General features: G+C 44.4%; 1 protein-coding gene across 4 annotated transcripts in view; it reads left to right on the forward strand.

Annotated features, from left to right (window-relative positions):
• EXTL3 (exostosin like glycosyltransferase 3) overlaps positions 1–12,129 on the forward strand; it is a 133,258-nt gene extending 121,129 nt beyond the window's left edge. For all 4 annotated transcript variants that reach the window (XM_063709166.1, XM_063709168.1, XM_055348311.2 and 1 more), the window contains 2 exons: positions 1,477–1,605; positions 9,105–12,129. In XM_063709166.1, coding sequence (XP_063565236.1) covers positions 1,477–1,605; positions 9,105–9,314 — 339 coding nt within the window. In that variant the 3' untranslated portion in view covers positions 9,315–12,129. The remainder of the gene's footprint in view (positions 1–1,476; positions 1,606–9,104) is intronic.
• The last annotated feature ends 5,071 nt before the right edge of the window (positions 12,130–17,200 follow it).

A 17,200-nucleotide genomic window follows, 5' to 3' on the forward strand; every position in this document is an offset into this window, starting at 1 on the left:
CATCTGGCCAATTTTTTATTTTTTTGTAGCTATGGGGTCTTCTCCCTGTGTTGCCCAGGCTGGCCTTGAACTTCTGGGCTCAAGCATTTCACCGACATGGCCTCCCAAACAAAGTGTTGGGATTACAGGCATGAGCCACCATGCCCAGCCTGGATCACCTTTTTGTTAAAAAAAAAATTACAATTCATTTTTTTAAGTTCACCAACTCTTAAGTACTTTGCTATAATAATTAGCACATTTATTCTGTGTTACAAAAAAATTTTATCATTATTTCACTCAACATATTATATTGTAGGTAATGAAATATGTTAATCAGTTAATCAGTTTAACTGGGCACCTCACCTATTCATTTGTTCATTACAGCAAATTGCAACATATAGCAGTTAACATGTGCCCTGTCTTGTAGTATTTGCTGATTTCTATGGTATAAATACTCTTACCTTGGCTGATTTGAAGTTATCAACATGAGTCACTGAACACGGATTTGGGAAGAGATACACAGTTGTACACCATTACGAAGTAATTTCAACATCAACAGTAGATATAGGTAACCTCAAGTTAATAGTAAAATATTAATTAGGAAGTAATGAGTTTAAGGTATTTATTGCATGGATTTTTAATATAATTTTAATTTATTGAATTTGAAGTTTATGTAATTACATCTTTAATAATGGCTATGTTTAACAACAAGCTGACAACATTCTGAAAATGTAGAAAGCGCCATTCATGAGCAGGTGTGAGTGGCTCCAACACACCCCTCTGTGGGCCTTGTAGGACAGTCTGAGAACTTTGCCTTTTACTCTGAGTGAGATGGGAAGTGTTGGAGGCTTTGGAGCAAAGGGGTGACATGTTCAGTTGGTTTGAGTGTTAACACAATCACCTGCTGCGCTGGGACTAGCACATGGGGAAGACAATATGGCAGCAGGGAGAATATTTAGGAGCCGATGTGGAGAATCCAGGCAAGAGACGAAGGTGGTTGGCAGCAGGGAGTAGCCAGGGCCGATGGCGAGTACTGACCAGACTCAAGAATCTGTACAGGAGGCAGCGAGGGATTGTGTGTTTCATGGTTCTGTGATTTATTGAGGTCTGAGAAAATAACCAGGCTTTTTTCTCTCACTTATCTTTTTTTTTTTTTTTGGCCATTGTTAGAGATAAAATAGTGTTCAATTGAACCAGCATCTGACCTAGTTTGACAAATCTTTGTATTGATTTCAAAATCACTGCGGTACCAGGGAGATGATATGACATTCTGTTACTAAAGGGGGTGATGATGGCAGTTTGAATGGGATAATTCCTCACTGCAGAAGATCCACACGACAGGATGTCTCGAGTCCCCTGCCCCAGTCCCTAAGTGCCAGTAATACCTCCTAGTTACTGCCACACCCAAACAGCCCCTCCATCCATGCATATTTTGGCTGAAAGCCAACAACCTGTGTCTTCTAACAGAGCATGTGGTTCTTTTTCTTCCCCTGACAGTATTATGCCTACCTGTATTCTTATGTGATGCCCCAGGCCATCCGGGACATGGTGGATGAATACATCAACTGTGAGGACATCGCCATGAACTTCCTTGTCTCCCACATCACTCGGAAGCCCCCCATCAAGGTGAGGTCCCACCACTGGTGGGGCTGTGGATGCGTGCATGTTTACTTCACTTGTTTTGCAGTAGTGCAGCACGTAACTGCACTGTACCTCAGAGTCCTCATTTGTACAATAGGGATGATATGACCTACCTCATCAAAGGATTGTCTGTGAGCTTAAATGAGTTGTTACTACAGGGGCCCTTCATTCCTAAAGGCAATGGATAGAAATCAGAAGGTTTGGAACTTGGGTGGGAAAGATGTTGCATCATTATTTTTATTAATGTCTTACTGGAATAAAGCATTTTCTTCAGTTATGAAACAGGCTATAATTCATAAGAGTATTTGTAGTAACTGATTTGTCACCAGTAGAAATCACTGATATCTTCATATTACAATACCTTTATTGCAATATCTGCAAAAAGTATTGTTTGTATTTGTTACTGCTTTGAATTCACGGCAGTTACTCCCTTTCCCCTAGATGTTGTGATTTAATACATTAAGAAAAGAGCATGTATGTCACTGTGCTTTACTGCAACTCGTTTCCTTTGTCATCCTATGTATTGTAGTTTATATACCTAAAAACATTACTTTGAGGAGTCTACAGTCTTGACCAGATTGCCAAGCCAGAGGCACAGGCGATGTCCATCAAACAAAAAACTTAAGAATTTCTGAGTTAATATATGTAAAGCTCTAAGAATAGTGCCTGGCACATAAGTACTATATAAATTATTTGCTCACAACCAAAAATACCCTCAGAATTCTAGAAGTTCTGAGGGTATTGTTCTGTTTTTTTTCTTGGAGGTATTAAGACATACACTCAGTGCACAGAAAGCCTGGTTCCACCCCCTTCCTGTCATCTTTGTGGGCTCTGTCAGCAAGTTAGAGCATGCTGGTAAGGGTTAGGATAGCTCAGTCCTCACAGAAGCAGATGTTATTAGAACCAATAATACTATAGAATCTGTCACTCCAAATGAATATTTGTGACTGTGCTTCATCTGTGTTTGTCTGTTTCATATTATGTCTGTTTCATAATTGAAGAAAATGCTAAATTCCAGTAAGAGATTTATACCTGATGTCCTTAGAAGGGTCAACAAACTAATGAGGTCTTATTTTCATTATTATCAAAAAGGCATATTATTTAATTTTATGAAATAGGTTTACCTTCATGGGTGACATTGCCATGAGTAAATAGTTGTGTTCGACTGGGTGCGGTGGCTCATGCCTGTAATCCCAGCACTTTTGGAGGCTGAGGCAGGCGGATCACTTGAGGTCAGGAGTTCGTGACCAGCCTGGCCAACATGGTGAAACCCCGACTCCACTAAAAAATATACAAAGTAGGCTGGGCGCAGTGGCTTACGCCTATAATCCCAGCACTTTGGAAGGCTGAGGCAGGTGGATCACAAGGTCAGGAGCTCAAGATCATCCTGGCTAACATGGTGAAACCTTGTCTCTACTAAAAATACAAAAAATTAGCCAGGCATGGTGGCACGCACCTATAGTCTCAGCTACTCAGGAGGCCAAGGCAGGAGAATCACTTGAACCTGGAGGCAGAGTTGCAGTGAGCCAAGATCGCGCCACTGCACTCCAGCCTGGGTGACAGAGCGAGACTCCATCTCAAAAAAAAAAAAAATACACACACACACACACACACACACACACACACAGTAGCATGTGCCTGTAATCCCAGCTACTCAGAAGGCTGAGGCAGGAGAATCGCTTGAATCCAGGAGGCAGAGATTGCAGTGAGCCGAGATCATGCCAGTGCACTCCAGCCTGGGTGACTGAGTGAGACTCCGTCTCAAAAAGAAAATAATAATAATAATAATTGTGTTCTAGACCAAGTACCCACCAGCATGTACTAATAACGATAATGAAATCATATCTTTAGAAGCTGGGTGTAGTGGCACATGCCTGGTAGTCTCAGCTACTCAGGAGGCTGAGCCAGGAGGATTGCTTGAATCCAGGAGTTCAAGGCTGAATGTGCCATGGGCGTGTCTGTGAATAGCCACTGCACTCCAGCCTGGGCATTGTAGTGAGAAAGAAGTCGTAGCTTGAGTGCTAAGCAGGGTGGCCACCAGAGGACGCTGGTTCCATGCAGCAAAGCATAACAAAGAAATGCATGTGGAGGCCAACTGTGGCCCCTGGGTAGGATGTCACTCCTGATTGTCCCAGGGTTTCTTCTGTTGCCGAGACTTCTGCTAAAGCCTCACAAGAATAATTAGCAACACAATGTATCAATTTTTTTTAACTGTGAAAAATAATAGTCACAAGTATTTATATAAAAATAGTATGTTTTCCAGGTACAGTGGTAGGTCTCATATTAAACAGTGAAAGATTTTGTAGACTTTGAGGTAGGGAGGCAAAGGTTTTAGAAAGCAATTAATGATGGGTGCAATTTTCTCTTCCTTATATATCCTTTCTTATGTAGCCAGGGACTGGACTTGAGTCAAGATGTATGCATCAATTTATGCCTCTCTAGTAGACCAGAAGACATGGTCCATGAAAATTTAAAGTATCTGAGTGATTAGGTACCTAATAATAGCATGAGTTACCTGAGCAGGCACGGACATGGGGAATTTTTCATCTTTGTTAAAGTGTGTTTGTCTACTGCATTATTAGGCCAGCGTTTCATTAGTTAAGCCATCTCTTCAGTGCAGGTGGAAGTAATTTAGGCATGGTGCACATGATTCTTACCAAGTGAAAACTTCAAAACTGAGTATTCTCTGTGAATTTTCTTCATCTTTCTGGAATATATGAAGCATTCAAGATTGGGATGACTTTTCAAATTCAAAGGCTGAAATTAAGAGTGTTTTCAAACTCTTAGTAATTCCTTCAACTTATGAATCTAATTATTTACTTCAAAATAAAGAACCAGTTTGAATTAAATATTTTATTTATCTAATTTTAATGGTATCAGGTATATGTACTATTTTATGTTCAAAAATAGTAATTTTTTTGTTGTGCTTTAAATACCTCAAATTTTTACTGTCAAACTATTCCTTGTTTGAGTTAGGGAGGTTTGACTGCTTCGTATGATTGGCAGTGTACTTTCATATATAATGTTAATATCTTAATATTGACTAACGAATGGGGAGTTAATGTCATATTATTTCTTTGAATAATGTACTACTTTTGCAAGGAGAACACAGAATATAAATAGGCTTCATTCAGGATAAGAGATTGAAAAATCCCCTGTAAAGTTTTGAGAAAACAGATGGCTTAGGTGGTAAGGAAGCCGAAATGCAAGTGAACGTCTTGGTTCTCTGGGGTGATATATAGGTTCTTGGCAGCTATCAAGGATTTTCCTCATTGTTACTAAGCATAAAACGAATATTTTTCTTAGATTGAGTTACCTGGAATCTTCCATGTAAACTGTGATCCACGATATTGGTTAAATAAGTAAATGTCCAGACTTCAGTTGATATTATAGTTGCTTCATTCTTTTTAAATTTTTTGCATGTTTTATTATGTAACACAGTTATATATTTACAAATATATTGGGGATGCAGTCTTAAATGGTTTTTTGTTTTTTTTTTGAGATGGAGTCTCGCTCTTTTGCTAGGCTGGAGTGCAGTGGTGCAATCTCGGCTCACTGCAACCTCTGCCTCCCGGGTTCAAGCGATTTTCCTGCCTCAGTCTTCTGAGTAGCTGGGACTATAGGCGTGTGACACCACGCCCCGCTAATTTTTGTATTTTTGGTAGAGACGGGGTTTCACCATGTTGGCCAGGCTGGTCTCGATCTCTTGACCTCGTGATCCACCCGCCTTGGCCTCCCAAAGTGCTGGAATTACAGGTGTGAGCCACTGCACCCGGCTTAAATTTTTTTTTACTGATGGATTACATGATTAAAAACATTTGGAAACCACTGCTTCCGTGAAAACAACAGTTATAAAGTCACCTTTCGTGTCACATGGAATAATGTGCAGGTTAAAGGGCATTTCTCCTGGGATTGGATTCTGGTGTCTGGAATGATGAGAAAGGTTTTTAGATCCAGTGAGAGCCCCATGGAATACTGGACATAGATGCTGTTTGAGAACATCCTTCCCCAGATTCCTGACCCCTACATCCTGCTCCAGTGGGAACCATGGAAGAGCAATAACTCAGTGCTGACGTGACCCCGAAGGGTTCTAAGAGAGCAGCAGTGAGTGAGGGGAGAAGTGAGGAGACAGGTGGGACCCTGGAGGGGCACCTGTGGAGGTCATGACTGCCCAGAGACTCGGTTCTGAGGGGAGTCACCCTTCGAGCACTGGCCTGTGTCTCCTCCCAGTTTAAACTCTGGGACCTGGGCTCTGACGGCGCATACTGGCTGTACACAATGATTACTCTTCCACTATTAAGTTATGGGATGTGTCTTTCAATTAAAAAATCTCCCCTTAATTTATAATGGAAATTTAAAAATTATTTGAGAAAAGATAGACATGCAGAAAGAAATCAAAAGTACTAAAACTTTTGGCTTATTTCTTTTGGTTCTCTGGTATCCTGTCTATCGTGGTGACTTACTTATTTATACATACATATATGTACACACACATACGTGTGTAAAAATACATATATATGTATTTTTTCTTTTTCTTTTTCTTTTTTTTTTTGAGATGGAGCCTCGCTCTGTCACCCAGGCTGCAGTGCAGTGGCACGATCTCAGGTCACTGCAACCTCTTCCTCCCGGGTTCAAGTGATTTTCCTGCTTAAGCCTGCACAGCAGCTGGGATTACAGGCATGTGTCGCCATGCCCAGCTAATTTTTTTGTATTTTTAGTAGAAACAGGGTCTTGCCATGTTGGCCAGGCTGGTCTCAAACTGAGCTCAAGTGATCCGCCCACCTTGGCCTCCCAAAGTGCTGGGATTACAGGTGGGAACCACCACATCTGGCCTTATTTTTATATTTTAAATTTATATACTTGATTTGCAGTCTGCTTTTTAAAAACTTGACAGTAGGCTGGGCGCTGTGGCTCATGCCTGTAATCCCAACACTTGGGGAGGCTGAGGCGGGCAGATCACGAGGTCAGGAGATCGAGACCATCCTGGCTAACACAGTAAAACCAATCTCTACTAAAAATACAAAAAATTAGCTGGGTGTGGTGGCAGGCACCTGTAGTCCCAGCTACTCAGGAGGCTGAGGCGGGAGAATGGCGTAAACCTGGGAGGCGGAGTTCGTAGTGAGCCGAGATCACCGCACTGCACTCCAGCCTGGGAGACAGAGCGAGACTCTGTCTCAAAAAAAAAACAAAAAACTTGACAGTAAATTTTTGGGTTTTGTACTATAGTGGATTAGGTAGTTTGAAAACCTGATCACTATAAGTAACAAACTTATTTTTTCAGTGTATAGTTGAGCTAATAAAAAGGTAAGAGAATTGCCAGAAAGGAAGCAGGCGGGAGGACTAAAACTTAGGGTGGCAAGCGTGGTGGCGTCACTGAGGCCACCATGGGGGGCTGCTCTCACCTTAGTTGTCTAGAGGCTTGGATTTTACCACTCATGTGAAGGAGTGTAGAGCCTGTTAAGGGTGGAGAATTAGAATGGAGGTCTCCTACCTGTTGCCCCGGGGAGATGACACATACCTTGTTTATTTTAACCTTGACTCTGACAGGTTGTTGGGGAAGTGTAGGTTGAGAATGTTAAATAGTGTTTTGAGCCTCCATGGGCTTAGGGACTCATTCTGTATGAAATCTAGACCCAGGGCCACATGAGATGGCTCAAGTCTGTAATCCCAGCACGTTGAGAGGCTGAGGCAGGAGGACTTCTTGAGGCCAGGAGTTCCAGACCAGCCTGGGCAATATGGGGAGTCCCCAGGGAAAAAACAAAAAAGAAAACTAGACCCAGTCATCGATACCCTTGGACTGTTTGACAAAGTAAAACCAAAAATCTGTTATAAGGAGAAATTACTCTCAGCAGAGGAAGTTCCCACTTAAGAAAAAGAGAAATTTCTTCACCTCAGGCCACATAGGACATGCACAGGTAAAGCCTCATTGAAGATGAGCTTGAAATGTAAAGTCAACAGTCAGCCACCAAGAAAACAGCTGATCATGAACAAGAGTGAACACATATAACAAACAGGCTATAGTTCTCCAAGGATTTCAAATAATAAAGCCATTAGATAGATTATAAAACAAGTAGGCTTAAAATTAATAACCTGAAAACATAAAAAAGCAACAAATCACTCCAAAAAGAACAAACATTGGAAAGCCCTAAATGGAACTATTGAAAATGAGAATCATAGTTATTAAATCTCAGTGAAATGGGATAAAAAGATCAGACTTAGGTGAAAAGAAAAGGAAGTAGAAGATAAATTTAAAGACACTTCTTCCCCATCTTTCTTTGTGAGGCGTCCACCCCTCCCTGCTCCCCTCCATGCTCCCTTCCGTGGAGCCAGTGTTTCCAAAGGCCCCCAGCCCGCTTTGCAGTTGTCACTTCTCCAGCCCATTTAAAACCCAAGTTCATGGCTATCTTGCAGGATTTGCTTTTTCATTGTTTGGCCTCTGAGGATTTCATTCATTCATTGATCATTCATTCATTCATTCATTCATTATTCATTGTTTATTCATGCATGCATGCATGCATGTATGTATGTGAGTGAGTGACAGGGTCTCACTGTCACCCAGGCTGGAGTGCAGTGGTACCATCATAGCTCATTGCAGCCTCAAACTCCTGGGCTCAAGCAGCCTCCCATCTCAGCCTCCCAAGTAGCTGGGACTACACCAGATAGCTGGCCTGCTGCCACACGCTGCTAATATTTTTATCTCTTGTGGAGATGAGGTTTTGCTTTGTTGCCCAGGCTGGTTTTGAACTCCTGGGCTCAAGCGATCTTCCTGCCTTGGCCTCCCAAAGTGCTGGAATTAATCACCAGGTAATTTCATTTCTTATTACAGGCTCTGCCCTATATTTAAAGAGATGGTTTCTGTACTTCTTCTTGCATGTTCAGGTGTTCTGAGGGGTTTTTATGCCATTCGGCCTGCCACATTGTAATGAAGCTGTCCCTCTTCATACTTTTCTAGTTAGACATTTTCTAATTAATAATAATATGACTAGACTATAGTATGGCCACTTTCCCATGGCTTTAAATGTAGTTAAGCATCTTTTTTATGGACAGTATTCAAGAATGATAGCCCCTCTTTGACTAGCCCCTCTTTGGGTAGTCTTCAATACCCAAAGCCCCTCTTTGGGTAGTCTTCAATATTTTGATTCAAAACGTTGATGAAACAAACAACTCGGTACCTACCTATGGCTCTGCAACCAAGTACATACTAGGAGTAGACTTACTGAGACAGCTGACACTACACACGTTAAGGCTTTTGGCATCTGAGAAGCGTAGGCCATCTCAACAGAATACCTGACAATGTTCTGGAGACACCTGGTAGGCAGGAGGCCTGGGGCCGGGCTCTGGTTCCTGGCATGCTCTGCAGGGATGTTGCCCCTGAGGGGATCAGCATCTTCACCATGGACATGGGAGTGTGGGATCGGCTCAGCTGCAAGGGTTCTGTCAGTATTAGCTGGGATTCCCACTCTGTGTCTCTCTCCCGTTTCCAGGTGACCTCACGGTGGACATTCCGATGCCCAGGATGCCCTCAGGCCCTGTCTCACGATGACTCCCACTTCCACGAGCGGCACAAGTGCATCAACTTCTTCGTGAAGGTGTACGGCTACATGCCCCTCCTGTACACGCAGTTCAGGGTGGATTCTGTGCTCTTCAAGACACGCCTGCCCCATGACAAGACCAAGTGCTTCAAGTTCATCTAGGGGCAGCGCAAGGTCTGGGGAAGAGGATGAGCAGAGGGAGGAAGATGGCTCCCAAGGTTCCTAGGCATTGCAGGAACTTGGGCACATCTGCTGGGTGGGTGGCCCAGAGCCTCTGCTGGAAGGGGCAGCGGGAGGAGTGGAAGGAAACCGCTGCCTTTATCTTGAAGTCGGCCACACTGGGCCTGGAGCCCTGGGCGGAGGCCCCGGGGTTCCCCACACAGGGCACTGACTGATAGCTTACACTGAGGACTGTGGTGACTCTGCAGAGTCACTCACACCGTTCATACGCCCAGGACAGCTGGTTCGTGGTTTTTAAATTCAATAACAACTATTATGATTATTTAAAAAGAGAAAGTTTCAGATTTGCCATTCAAGGCTTATTTATATATATGTGTGTGTATATAAATACATGCACACACTTGCATACATATATATTTTTGGCTGGGGGAGTGTGAGTTTTGCCTTTCTAAGGGAGGGACCGCGCAGGCTCCTTTGTTCTGTATTCTGGCGGAGATGGGTCCTGGCCTTGTGTCACTGGCTGATCCTTAAAGATCATCTCCCATCCTCCCCAGCGCCATCTGTGTGCAGCACCCAGAAAGGGATGAACTTGGCCCTCTTGCGGGCCTGGACAAGGTCTCTTCCTTACCCTTTCTGTTGCCAGTCAGCAACCTGTAACTCACATTCTCTTCCCAGTGAATCCCTGGGAGCGCCTGACCCTGGTGGGCTGCTCAGCTTCCTGCTGCTGGGGCCAGCGATTTTTGAGGATTTATCTTTAGGCCAGGCTTGCCTCAGTACTTATCCCTGCTCTCCCATTTCTCTCTTGTTTGAGAGAGAATGAGGAAGCAAAGAGTGAGAAAGAATAGGGGCTGAAGACGCCACTCCCAGATGGCTCTTTCTATCCTGCTGTTCTGTTGAAACACACGTGCTGTGGGCCTCAGGCGTTTCTGAAGTGCTCTTTCTTGGATTGGACAGGAAATCAGCAGGGTGCACATCTGCTGTGGTCTGAAGTGGTTTGCAGGGCAGCCTCCTCTCCCTAGTGTAGAGCAAGCCAGTGTCCTTCGAGGACCCCACCCGGCTGGCCGGGAAGTTTTACAGCAAGGCGCCTGCCTTGGGATAATTCCTTGGTGAAATTCACCTTCCCCCCACCTCTGTCTGGAGCCCCATCCTGTGTTATCTGTGGTTTTTGGACCCCTAATGTCAGCTTGGCTGTAGGACCCCCTGAGGTTTGGTATGTGCTAGAACAATGGGAGGCCGTGATTTGCTGTGTAAGCTCACATCCAGCCTTGGAATCTAACGGGCATTCACAACCCGAGTTACCACTTTCCACTCCCTGCTTAGGATTCTGTTCCCTGGGCTGAAACTGAAATAAGCTAATTTTTTGGGTCATGGTGGCAGTAGGGGAACCTAGGAGGGTGTGAGTGGCATTTGTCAGGGATTTAGCCCATGACGTGTTTCTTGAACCCTACTTTCTCGAAGTGGAGTTGACTCTGGAAGTTTTCTAGCAACTGAACAAAAGCTCAGGTCTGTCCTGGTCATGCACATGCCTTAAGCCAGTTCCGTCTTCCCTAGACCTTGGCATCCTGTGCTTCTATTTCTTGGAATACGTTCTCCTCTGACCTGCCTGTACCACGTGGCTCCTCTTCAAGTATTGTTTTGAAGCCGGGCTCTTTTGTGTAGCTCCCACCCACCTGTAGGGCTAGCTCGGCTTAAGGGAACTCTCCCCATTGGCAAACCGGACCCGGCCGCCGCCAGGACTGTTTCCAAAGGTTCCCCCCTACCCCGGCATCAGCCTGTAGCTCCCCCGCTGAGGCAGTGTGGTTATGTTCCCAGCAGTGGGGGTCAGACGCCCTTCCTCAGAACTTTCTAGTTGCCCTCTACCTGACTCCTGACTTGTATTCCTTTTAGCAGTAGCCTTCTTCCCTCGGGGAGCCAAAGAGTGTGGTGTGTGGCGCTATATTGTGGCTGCTATTTTATCTGGTTTCTTTTAATGTGAGGAACTCACATACTGACTTCAGTGGGACTCGGTGAGCCGGGGCCGTCTGTGTGGTGGGACCCCCTTTAGTGGGACTTGGTGAGCAAAGGTTGTCTGTGTGGTGGGGCCAGGGCCTGTCCCTTTAGTGGAGCCAGGTTGTCGGGCCCCGAATGTCACTGGTGGATCTAAGAAGGGCTGAGTGGTCTGACACCAAAACATGCCGCAGGGAGGGCTGTGGTGCCGGTGCTTCCAACAAGGACAGCCCTCCTTGACCCTGAAAGGAACACTGGCTTGAAGGACTGCAGACAGGCTCTGAGGGGCACGCCTTCCTCAGCGAGAGGCAGCAAGGTGGCCACAGTGTCACTGGTCAGGTCCTTCTCACCACGGGAAAGCCGCCGACCTGTGACTCGCGTGAGACGGGAAAGCAGCACCACAGACCCCGGGTCTCCTTGGCTGTCTGTGGGCCGCCCCTGGCCACGTTGTCCTGGCTCGCAGGGTGCAGGAGCGCCTCGTTCTCTGGGTGGCCGGCTTGCTGCTCCGGTTGGGCTGTCTTACCATAACGCCGTCCCAGGGCTCCGCAGGCCACTGTGAGCGCTGGCTCCCTAGGCAGTGCTCCTCCGTGTGGACTGTGCCTCAGGCCAGGGCTCACCAGCTGGGGTCCTGTCCGGAAGGATGGGATCTTTCTGGGAGCTGCGCCGGACAGAGTGGGGAGCTCCTAGTTTGTGGGGGGAAGCTTTGATATCCATGCCACGTCCATCCACCCCACCCCTTTTCATCACGAGCACAATGGTCTTACATTGGATTTTTGTAAAAAAATAAAAATAAATGGAGACTTTAACTCAAGCAGCTTGGAGGTCTTTTGTGGTTTTCCTCAGCAAGTATGGAAGAGTGACCTGAGAGAAGGCACCTGCTTGATTGCTTGATTCCAGGTCACCACCTGTGTATGCCAGCTGGGCCTGCTCGCAGAAGACGTTGGGAGGCAGCGTGACCAGGCCCTGGTGTGGGCTGTGGACCAGAGATGGGTGAACAGACTCACACTCACATGGGCAGCCTTGCCTGCACCCGGTTCCAGGGCAAGTCATTTTGACAAAACAGGAACTTAGGGGCTGTTGAGGTGCTTTAAGCAGGATGTGGAAGGGCATGTGGCCCATATATGCAAAGTTAATTTTTTCATGGGAATTTAAAATTGTGTGTGTGTGTGTGTGTGTGTGTGTGTGTGTGTGGAGTGGTTGTGGGGAGCTGTGTGTGCCTGCGATCCCAGGACAGGTGAGGCCTCACTGTGAATGGCTCGATTCGGTCCATAGGTCATGCCCCTGACCTATAGGTCACTAAGGCACCTGTACCTGCACCGAGCTGACGCTCCCTGACTGCAGAGCCCCATCCTGTTGGTGCCCACAGGCCTAGAACTTGTGCTTGGCTGTGGGATCAGAGGCTTCCTCAGGAGAGGGCACTGAGCTGTGGGCTTCGGGGAGAAGGATGGAGAAGGGAAAGGGGGTAAAGGCGAGGACTCCTCTCCTGGGCTCTGCAGGTAGCAGCTTTGGTCACACTGACAGTCCTAAGAATGGGTGAGACTTAACAGTCGGTGTCCCTCCTCAAGTGGGGTTCACGACTGATCAGGCAGGTTTGCAGCAGCTGATGGGTGAGATGTCATCGAGGGGCATTCCTCTTTGGGTCTGGAGTTTTGGCTGTCAAGCTCCTATTCTTCCAGCCATCCATCTCCATGTTACGATTGTCCTGGGACCAGAGAGACTTGAGAAGGTGGCATGAGGCTGTAGAAAATGTGTCTTCCTATACACAGAGATATGATGTCTGCTTTGAGTCTATACCTGTCGAGTTGTGTCTTGGACTTATGGTCTGCCAAGGTGGTAAATGTTAGCTGTTGATGGGATCATCACTGAAGTGGAAGGCTCCACAAGGTTTATAAAAAAGTGTTAAGAAGAATGTTGATGGTGGGGTGTGGTGCCTAACATCTTAATCTCAGCATTTGGTGAGGCAGAAGTGGGAGGATCACATGAGGCCAGTTCAAGACCAGTCTGGGCAACATAGCAAGACCCCTATCTCTACAAAAAAATTAGAATGTTATGAAGATACTGAAAAGAAGAAAGGAGAATGTAGTGGGTAAAGGTCTGGGCCCTGGAACAGACTGGGTGCAGATCTTGGGCTGCCCATCACACTGGTGGAGAGCAAGTTATCTATTACTATTTTAGGCTCTAATCCCACCATACAGTGGCAAAAGTTGTGCTCATCTCTTAAGCATATGTTAAAAGTTAAATAATATATGTAGAGTCCACTGTTTGACACAATAAAAATGAACTATTACTGGAGTAAAATAGTGTCCACTTCTTCATGGCTCTTTCTGCCTTCCACTAGGTTTGAGCGCCAGCACCTGGCTGAGTGCCCTGCTCACCTCCTATTAGAGCCCCCACGCTCTGTCGCCTCACCATGCTGTGTGCTGGCCACTGCTCTGCCTCCCACACCGGACTGCAGCCTCTTGAGAACACAGGAGTTCCATAGTTCTCTCATGAATGAATGCTTTGACAAACTGAAGAGGGTCACTTAGAAATCACAGCTTAGGCAAATTGTTTTACCTTTCTTCATCTGTCTTGACGTTTATGAAAGAGTACAGGCTGGGTGCGGTGGCTCATGCCTGTAATCCTAGCACCTGGGGAGGCCAAGGCGGGTGGATCACCTGAGGTCAGGAGTTTGAGACCAGCCTGGCCAAAATGGCGAAACCCTATCTCTACTAAAAATACAAAAATTAGCCAGGTGTGGTGGCACGTGCCTGTAATCCCAGCTACTCAGGAGGCTGAGGCAGGAGAATTGCTTGAACCCAGGAGGCGGAGGTTGCAGTGAGCTGTGATTTGTGCCATTGCACTCTAGCCTGGGCAACAAGAAACTCCGTCTCATAAAAATAAAAAAGTAAAGTACAACTGCTGGTCCTGTTGTAGGACTGACATGTTAGCATTGAAACTACTTACATTCTATTGATTTAAACGACTGGTCCCACATTTCAAACATATGGCAATGTTGAAATCATTTCTAGGGCATAAATGTCTATGTCATTTTACTGGACCCGACTTGGAGCGTCCCATCTACCCATGCCCCGTCCCTTCACCCATCCTGCCATTCATCCTTTCATGGTGCACTGTTGAGGTACATTTCTGAGTAAACTGGCAACATCAATGCATTTCCTTCTAAATACATGGGCATACAACTGTTGATTATAGGTCAGTATTTGTGTTTTTAATGGAAACTTTATTTTAAACGTGCACACTGTAATGCACACATCTTAAGTATGCATTCTTTTGAGTTCTGACAAACGCACACACCTGTGTAACCCAGACCCCTCTCAATATATGGAACACTACTATCAACCCAGAAAGTCCCCTCCTGCTCCTTCCTCCTAGTCAGTCCCCACGTCCTCCATCCTCAGACATAGCCAATGCTGATTGTTTTTTTTCATTTTGGATTAGTTTTCCATATTCTAGAATTTCATATAAATGGTGTCCTATAATTTCTACTCTTGTGTGTGTCCGTCTTCTACACACCCAGCATAACGTTTTGGAGATGCATCCATTGTTGCTGAATAGATTGGTGATTAGTTACTTTTTATTGCTTAGTATTCCCTTGTATGAGTCGAGTAAAATCTGTCTGTTCTATTATATAGGTACTGGGGCTTTTTCCAGTTTTTGGATATTATGAATAAAGTTTCTGTGAACATTCATGTGCAAGTCTTTCTGTGGATTTTTATTTCTCTTGGGTAAACACCTAGGAGTGGAATTGTTGGGTAATATGGTAGATGTATACATGTTTAGTTTTATAAGAAACTTCTAGACCTTTTCTCAATGCGATCATTCCATTTTGTACTTCCACCAGTAATTATGAGACTCCCAGTTCCACATCCTTACTGATCCATGGTCTGGTCAGTCTTTTTAATTTTAGCCATTCTGGTGAGTAATGGTGTCTTATTTCATTCTGCGTTTTCCTGATGACTGGTGATTTAAGCACCTTTTCATGTGTTTATGCCATTTATATATATTTCCTTTGTGAATTATCTGTACACATCTTTTGCCCATTAAGAAAAACTGGATTGTCCTTTTTTGAATTGCTTTCTTTTCTTCCTACATTTTTAATAGATTTCGGGGGGAGCAGTTTCAGATTTACAGCAAAACTGCATGAGAATTACAAAGAGTTTTTCCTCTTCTTCCACCTCACCCCTCACTTGTCCTTTATTAACATCTGCCATTAGTGTGATAGATTTGATACAATTGATGAGCCAGTGTTGACACATTATTCACTCAAGCCCATGGGTTTACATTAGGCTTCATTCATTGTGTTGTATGTTTTATGGGTTTTGACAAATATGTAATGACATATATTCACCATTACAGTATCATACAGAACAGTCTCACACAGAACAGTCTCACTCCCCTAAAAACTTCCTGTGCTGCACCTATTGGTCCCTCCTTCCCTCTCTGAATCTCTGGCAACCATTGATCTTTTTACTGTTTTCACACTATGGCCTTTTCCAGAATGTCACATAAAATCATACAGCATGTGGCCTTTTCCCACTGGCTGCTTTCATGTAATATAATATGCACTTAAGGTTCTTTTGTATCTTTTCCCGGTTTGATAACCAGTTTCTTTTCTCAATGAATAGTATCGTATGGATGTATTTAGTCTTTTTTATTGCTGAGTTACAGGAATTTTTTGCCCTGGACACTAGTCCATTGTCAGATATGTTTTGTAAATTATTTTTTTAATTTGTGGCTTGCCTAATCATTTTCTGTATGGTGTCGTCTGATTAGCAGAAGTTTTCAATTTTGAGGAGATACAATTCTCTTGTTACTACTTTCTGTGACCCAAGAAACCTGTGCCTACCCAACATCATGAAGATATTTTCAGTGTTTTTCACCAAGTGCTTTATGGTATTAGCTCTTATAATTAAAGATCCATCTCAATGTTTATGGTGTGTGGCAGTGGTCAGGTTTCTGATACTTTTTCTATATGGGCATTGCAGCACCATTTGTTAAAAAGACTTTCCCTTCCCTTTGTTGAAAAGGTGGTCATTATAGAAGTGGGGCTCTATTTCTGAGCCATCTTTGTTGTTATGCTGCTTTGTTCATCCTCGTGCCAGTTCCATACTGTCTTGATGAATGTAGCTTTCCAACTTTGTTCATCTCCAAGATTGCTTTCAATATTATAGTTACTTTGTATTTCTCTGTAAATTTTAGAATTAGTTCTATGGCATTAGCTCTTTTTTTTTTTTTCAATTTTATAATTTCATAATATATTTCTTTTTTTTATTATTATACTTTAAGTTTTAGGGTACATGTGCACAATGTGCAGGTTAGTTACATACGTATACATGTGCCATGCTGGTGTGCTGCACCCATTAACTCGTCATTTAGCATTAGGTATATCTCCTAATGCTATCCCTCCCCCCTCCCCCCACCCCACAACAGTCCCCAGAGTGTGATGTTCCCCTTCCTGTGTCCATGTGTTCTCATTGTTCAATTCCCACCTATGAGTGAGAATATGCGGTGTTTGGCTTTTTGTTCTTGCAATAGTTTACTGAGAATGATGATTTCCAATTTCATCCATGTCCCTACAAAGGACATGAACTCATCATTTTTTATGGCTGCATAGTATTCCATGGTGTATATGTGCCACATTTTCTTAATCCAGTCTATCATTGTTGGACATTTGGGTTGGTTCCAAGTCTTTGCTATTGTGAATAGTGCCGCAATAAACATGTGTGCATGTGTCCTTATAGCAGCATGATTTATAGTCCTTTGGGTATATACCCACTAATGGGATGGCTGGGTCAAATGGTATTTCTAGTTCTAGATCCCTGAGGAATCACCACACTGATTTCCACAATGGTTGAACTAGTTTACAGTCTCACCAACAG

Source organism: Gorilla gorilla, chromosome 7, assembly GCF_029281585.2.
Source record: "Gorilla gorilla gorilla isolate KB3781 chromosome 7, NHGRI_mGorGor1-v2.1_pri, whole genome shotgun sequence".
In the NCBI taxonomy this organism is placed as follows: domain Eukaryota; kingdom Metazoa; phylum Chordata; class Mammalia; order Primates; family Hominidae; genus Gorilla; species Gorilla gorilla.